The sequence below is a fragment of the Triticum dicoccoides genome, chromosome 4A (genome assembly GCF_002162155.2).
Source record: "Triticum dicoccoides isolate Atlit2015 ecotype Zavitan chromosome 4A, WEW_v2.0, whole genome shotgun sequence".
NCBI lineage: Eukaryota > Viridiplantae > Streptophyta > Magnoliopsida > Poales > Poaceae > Triticum > Triticum dicoccoides.
In genome coordinates this window covers 589,014,549-589,020,776 of record NC_041386.1, presented here as the reverse complement: position 1 = coordinate 589,020,776, position 6,228 = coordinate 589,014,549, and the positions used below count along the sequence as shown (strand labels likewise).

General features: G+C 40.9%; 1 protein-coding gene and 3 non-coding genes across 4 annotated transcripts; all 4 read right to left on the bottom strand.

The window, feature by feature from the left end:
- LOC119287045 (uncharacterized protein C6C3.02c-like) lies at positions 1 to 3,525 on the bottom strand. The gene is made up of 5 exons (XM_037566536.1): positions 3,380 to 3,525; positions 1,311 to 1,367; positions 1,091 to 1,171; positions 834 to 1,003; positions 1 to 364 (listed from the first exon to the last, which is right to left on the bottom strand). Exons 1-5 carry the CDS (start codon positions 3,399 to 3,401, stop codon positions 275 to 277), a joined length of 420 nt encoding a protein of 139 aa, XP_037422433.1. The 5' UTR covers positions 3,402 to 3,525; the 3' UTR covers positions 1 to 274.
- Positions 1,597 to 1,752, bottom strand: LOC119290417. The gene has a single exon (XR_005141925.1). It is a non-coding gene; the product is annotated as a small nucleolar RNA snoR138 (small nucleolar RNA).
- LOC119290391 lies at positions 2,473 to 2,588 on the bottom strand. Its single transcript, XR_005141902.1, has one exon. It is a non-coding gene; the product is annotated as a small nucleolar RNA U19 (small nucleolar RNA).
- On the bottom strand, positions 2,749 to 2,887 carry LOC119290416. The gene has a single exon (XR_005141924.1). It is a non-coding gene; the product is annotated as a small nucleolar RNA snoR138 (small nucleolar RNA).
- Positions 3,526 to 6,228: the final 2,703 nt, after the last annotated feature.

Sequence of the window (6,228 nt, the reverse complement as noted above, 5' to 3'; positions counted from 1 at the left end):
TCAAGCTCTCAAAACCATACAAATAAATGAAGTCGCAACACACCATATTCAAACTCCATATTTATAAACCCACTGCCATGAAGGTAATTCCAACATCAATACAAGGAAATACTCCCGGGACAACAGAGACCACGAACTAGGGTACGTAATAGACATAAGCTGTGGCATAGGTTCATAATATTGCCAATGAATTATTTAGGAGATATATATCATCATCATCATGACTGAAAACAGGATCTGCCCAATTAAGCCCCAATCAAGCAAAGATAGTAGCTTAAAGAGTTGCTCCTCCACGGCGGCACTCGTTCAGCATGTCAAGGTAGAACTGGCACTTGCTGATATCGCTTCCGTAGTGGTTGATGCACTGCAATTACAATGAACAGTTAGTCCACATGACCACAAATGTACAGAAGTGATCAACTCAGAGAATTCCTCATTCTGACACAAACTAGCATGCTACACTGATCCTCATGCTGATACAAGTGCCATCTTACTTAAAAATGGGCATGCTGAAGTAACTTAATTTCTACTACCTCTGTACCAAAATATATGATGTTTTAGCAGTTCAATTTGAACTGCTAAAACATCCTATATTTTGACGGGGAGGATGTATGTGCTAGCGTGTAACTGATGTTGGAGAGAAAAACAGACAAATTAGTTGTGTAGCTTAGAAGAATGATCAAAACATATGAAGCATGGCAAAGACAATTCAACTAGTTCTTTCAAGAGACTGATCCAAACTATCAAAACATAAGAAGCATGAACATCATTCTTTAAGTGTCTAATCCAAATGATCAAAACATGAAGCATATCAACAAATGAGGGAGGCATACATCTTGGAAGGCCTTGGAAGGGTTGCCACACTTGTCATCAGCAGCATTGTCCATTGGAGTCATAGATGCAGCAGCCTCACCGACAACAGTCTCATGCTGAATGGTGCGGGGACCCATCACAGCATCAACAGCCCTGTGCGCCATGGCACTGCCAGTACCGAAAGCCATGCCTGAAATATTTGGACGAGAAAATGTTAGTGTCTGAATTGTGAGAGTATACTGGCCTTCATTGCAGTTAAAAGTGAAAAGAAACCAACCCTGAGCAATGGTGGACCCAATCCCGCTCATGATACCACCACCGCTGCTCTGGGTGGCAGCAGGTGGAGGAGCTGGACGGGCTGCAAAGAAAGCAAAGAGTTAATGTCTATTAGCAGTCACACTGAGGCAAAATACTGAATAAGAGCAGATGAAGAACAACATCAGATTGAATAGATTGTCATTGCAGAAAACATCAATTATGCAGGATGACATAATTACCTGGCGCTGGTGGGTTTCTCACTGGAGCAGCACGTGGAGCAGGGCGGGAAGACCTTCCTGTTAGGCAAGGGCAAAAAGTGAATCTACCAGGACATAAATACCAAGTAATATATTTTCATAGTAGGAAACTATAACAATGGCAACTACAGTTATCAGCAAGATTCACTAGAGAAAATAGTTTTACATGGGATAGCATATCACATAAGTAACACAAATCAAGATGATCAATATGTGACAAGATAAATTATGCTGAAACCACTGACCAATAACAGCATGTCACTAGAACATTTGTACACAATAACAAATTAGTGTTAAAATCATTCTAAGAATGGATGAACAGAAAACACATCCATTCCCTCAAAAGATTGCATTTGTTATGTGCCCCCTGTCTGAACCAAATGCAGATATACAAATAGCTGCAGATGGTTGTTCAAGAGGCACATCACTTTGCTAAACAAAATTGTAAGTGCTGGAGAAAATTAAGAAACAGAAACCAGAGTGCAACTATGCTACATCAAAACTAATGAAACAAACACAGAGAGTGCATCTGAGCTAGTTCACTTAGATTGAGACTAATGAACAAGAGCTACACACACTGAAAACGAGAATAATAAAGGAGTAAACAATACAATGTGCAAGACTGCTCAAAAGAACAGCTTCTTAAAAGAATGATGTCCTGTTATGAAAAGCCCAAGTGATTGAAACACAACCATTTATATATGCCCCCTAACTAAACCAAAATAGTATGCATAACTATAATGGCTACTCAAGAAGGCAAGTAACAGGAGAATGACTAAATTAAATAATCAATTGAAGAGCCCCGATACAGTCTGGCCACTCCACTCAAATGGAGTACCCAAATATTCAACCATGATCAATTAAAACAATAAGCATATACTTGACAAGTTTGAGAATGAAGGAATGTTGAGGACTTCTTAGGACTCCTAGATAAGATAAATGAGGTTCCCACAATAAAATCCAACAGAATTATCTCTATATGCCCCTTAACTAAGCCAAGATAGTATTTACAACCATAATAGATACTCAAAAAGGCAAACATCAAACTTCATAAACCAATCATGACAATAACATTAAAAAATTAAAAACAGGTCGGATACCTTGCCTTGATTGGAACAGACAATGCAGAAACATGACAGTTATGAAATGTCTAAGGCTGCTTGGGGAGCACATCTAGTTAACACAGATGAGTTGCACCCTCAAATGGCCTGGATGAGCATCAGATGCTCATTTCATATGCGCCTCCTAACTAAGCCAAGACAGTATAAATGACCGTAATGGCTACTCAAAGAGGCAATGGTGTAACATCAAATGGAAACTACAAACCATATAACAAGTATATCAAATCCAATCTGGAACGCATGTAATTTATTACAGATCCTAACATAAAAGAGCAGACAACAAATTATTAGCCATACAGAGCTATATGAATCCATCTAAGAAAGGATCTACAGAAACCAGCATCCTTTTCATATTAAAAAAAAAGGATTCAGATTTGTATATGCCCCTGTCTGAACCGAATGAGAATGTGAATCTGCACCCAATTATTCGAGGGCAATGGACCTACTAATGATCAATAGAAATACAGTTCGTTCCTAAAATCAGCAAGTGGCAAATTACAGGTGTGAGACCCGACAATGCAAGGGACAGACGAAAATCAGGCCCTTGTTAAGAGAAAACAAACGGGTAACAATTTGTTCTATGCCCCTGTCTGAACCGCCTGGGAATGGGAAATCCGCAGCCAATTATTCGAGGGCAATCCGCTCTCCGATGACTACAGAAACCGTTCGATTTCACAACGGAAACCCCTATGCAACATCTACGACAGATCCAGCGATATCCGCACCGAGATGCGCAAACCAACCGCACTACCACACCATCTAAAAACCCACAACAAATCATTCCAACAAACTAACTCAGACGCACATATTCACCAAATCCGTTCGACCTAAGCACCAAATCTACACGCGAACGCCAGATCCGAGGGACGCCCTACGAGATATCGCGAACGCGGAACCATACATACAGGGGGAGGGGGGCGGAGCAGGTACCTCCTCCGCTGCGGCGGGCCATGGCGGCGGGTGGGGCGGACGGGCGGCGGGAGGAAACCCTAGGCTGGAGGCGGCGCCGGGAGGGGGAATGGATGAACAGAAGCCAACGGATCGGAATGGGGACACGCTGAGGCGGACCTAGCCCTAGGGTTGGCCTTTTATAGCCGGAGAGGGGTCGCGAGTGGGGATTTTTCTTTTTTTTTTCTTTCGCCCACCATCTTCTTGCGAGGCACGCAAGCTGACGTGTGGGGCCCGGGATGGGGTGGGTCTCGATGACGGGTGGGGCCGCTATGCGTCGTGTGGCTAACGGGTGACGACCATTTCTCTTCCTTTTTTTGTGGGAGGAGACTGTGTTATTGTTGCTCCGAACACTCTAGATCCCACCGGCCACCGGCTCGTTCGGGCCGTTCACGCACGAAAGATGATCGGTTTTTTTTTCTGTGGCAAACAATAACGAGGGACTGTGTGTGGCCTGAAGAAATCAAATGAAATTTCCAGTGAGATTCAAATAGTTAGAATTTTTACTTACTAGCGATGCCCGCGCGGCGGCACGCCGCGCCCCGTTGATGCATCATGACGAAATATGTTATGCTAGTTTGCTATTTTTTTTTATTTGACTAATTTAGATTGTAGAGAAAAATTGAGTGTGTGCAATTTAGGGGTTACAATAAGGCAAGCAATGTATAAAGGTGAATTGGAAAGCATAGATTTATTCATCACATGATCGATATATTTTACAAAGTACTCCCTCTGTAAACTAATATAAGAGTGTTTAAATCACTACTTTAGTATTCTAAACGCTCTTATATTAGTTTACGGAGGGAGTACAAAGTACACATTGCTACTCTCGTGGTAAGATCTCTATTACTGTCATTCATTGCTTGTGTCATCCTAGTGCAGCATTCTGCAGGATTGGCGTGTGCTTTCGGTTCGAGAACAGAGTAGAACTGCAAAGAGGGTCTAGAAACTAAAGACAAGTCTTCTACTTTCTTTGTGGAGGGCGAGGGCTTATCGGTGTGTCATTTTACCTTGTATCTTCTTTCCATCGGAGCCGGGTTTCCTCCGAAGGTGTAGGTGCACATTTACGCCTCTCCTTGTACTCGTGGGACGTTCATTGCCGATGGGGTAGCGATTGTATCATATGCTTCCTATCACACCCGATCATCACAAACACAATTGGCTAAAAAGGGTGAACTGTACTTTGCGGGAGAAAAAAGAGAGCAAGATGTATGTTGAGATAAACAGCCACAACTCGAATGCACATTTATATACAGAAGCGTGCTCCGTGTGTAGTCTCCGTATTGGAATCTCTAAAAGGTCTTATATTTAGAAACAGAGGGTGTAGATGTTTGTGCATATGCCTAACCCTCGATGGTAAAGAAGAGTTAGACAGTTAGATTTGCAAACGGATATTGAGAAAAGCTAACTAAACTGAACTCGCTGATAAAAATACATGATCTGTTGCTGTTTCTATCTTCTTGCTTTCTGAATATAAACAATCTGCTATGCATGACTACATATGACCTTGATGTCACATCTTTGGTTACACTCCTGCAATGTACTGATTATTGTTGAGATGGCCATGCCTTAAAGATCTGAATATGCTATACATATAATCAAATCTGTCCGATCCCTTCCATTTTTAATCTGCAGGGGGATGCAGATAAAGGCAAACAAATGGTTGTACGATTCAGACCGGGGAATCGAGATTCCAAAGATTATGTTTAATTTCTTTAAAATATATTTATTTGAAACATCAAAATAGATGAAATTGTAAGGCATAGTAGTCGATGTTGATTAGCAGGTCATATCGTGTGGTGGATTGGAAGACCTCAGTGTCTGACCAGTTTTCATTGACCATACAGGAACAACAAAACATCCCTTGAACAGGTCAAGCGGATTAGAGCAGCAGGAAAAGTCCCTGGCCTATGCTGAACTACTGTACTTCTACCTTTAAAAGTATCACGATGCTTACCCGCACAAAAAAGTATCGCGATGTTCTGCAAATATGGACCTCTTTACTCCCACATACAAATAAGCATACTCCTTTTGTCATATAAGTTGTGACTGAGCTCTCTCTATTCAGTAATTGAAGCCTTCAACATGTTAGTCTCTCACTCCTGTGGTGAGTCTTGTTTTAACAACTCTGAACATTATTTGCAGATTCTTCATGGACCACATGACATAAAAACTAAAACTGCATGTACAAAGCAAATATGAAATAACTTCAGAATTATCTCTATTTGCAAGATTTAACGTGCTGTATAGACCTAGAAACACAAGAAGCATTACAAACCTGCAATCCACAAAAAGTGCTATACAAGTAAATCATATGTAGGATTATTTATGTACTACACTAAGCACATTCCGACAATCTGAGTGTCACCCATTTATTCACTACATGAATTACTTAATCTTAGAACTAAACTCTCGAGAACTACATTCCTACTGTTACAGAACAAAGTAGAACTTAGAATCAAATCCAACTATGTGCAACAATTAATAATTGAACCTATATAATTCTCTAGGCATATACAACAAAAGGATACTAAAATGCGGTTAATTTGTAAAAAAAAACATGTGCTCAACTGAAGATAGGGCAACTGAAATAAACAAACTGTGAGAAAGAAAAAGAAAACTATACGTTCAAAATTATATACCTATTACTAAAGAAACTATCATGTAGCTTTCTTGGTGGGTAAGTGACTATGAGATAGAATCAATGATCTTTGTATACTATGCAGTCAGACCGTCTAACTTTCCTGGTGAGTAAGTGTCCAGAGCCGCGCTCTGATCATCTCCCTTCGGTCCTGCAGCATGATTAAATTCAGAGAAGATTATTAGGCCCA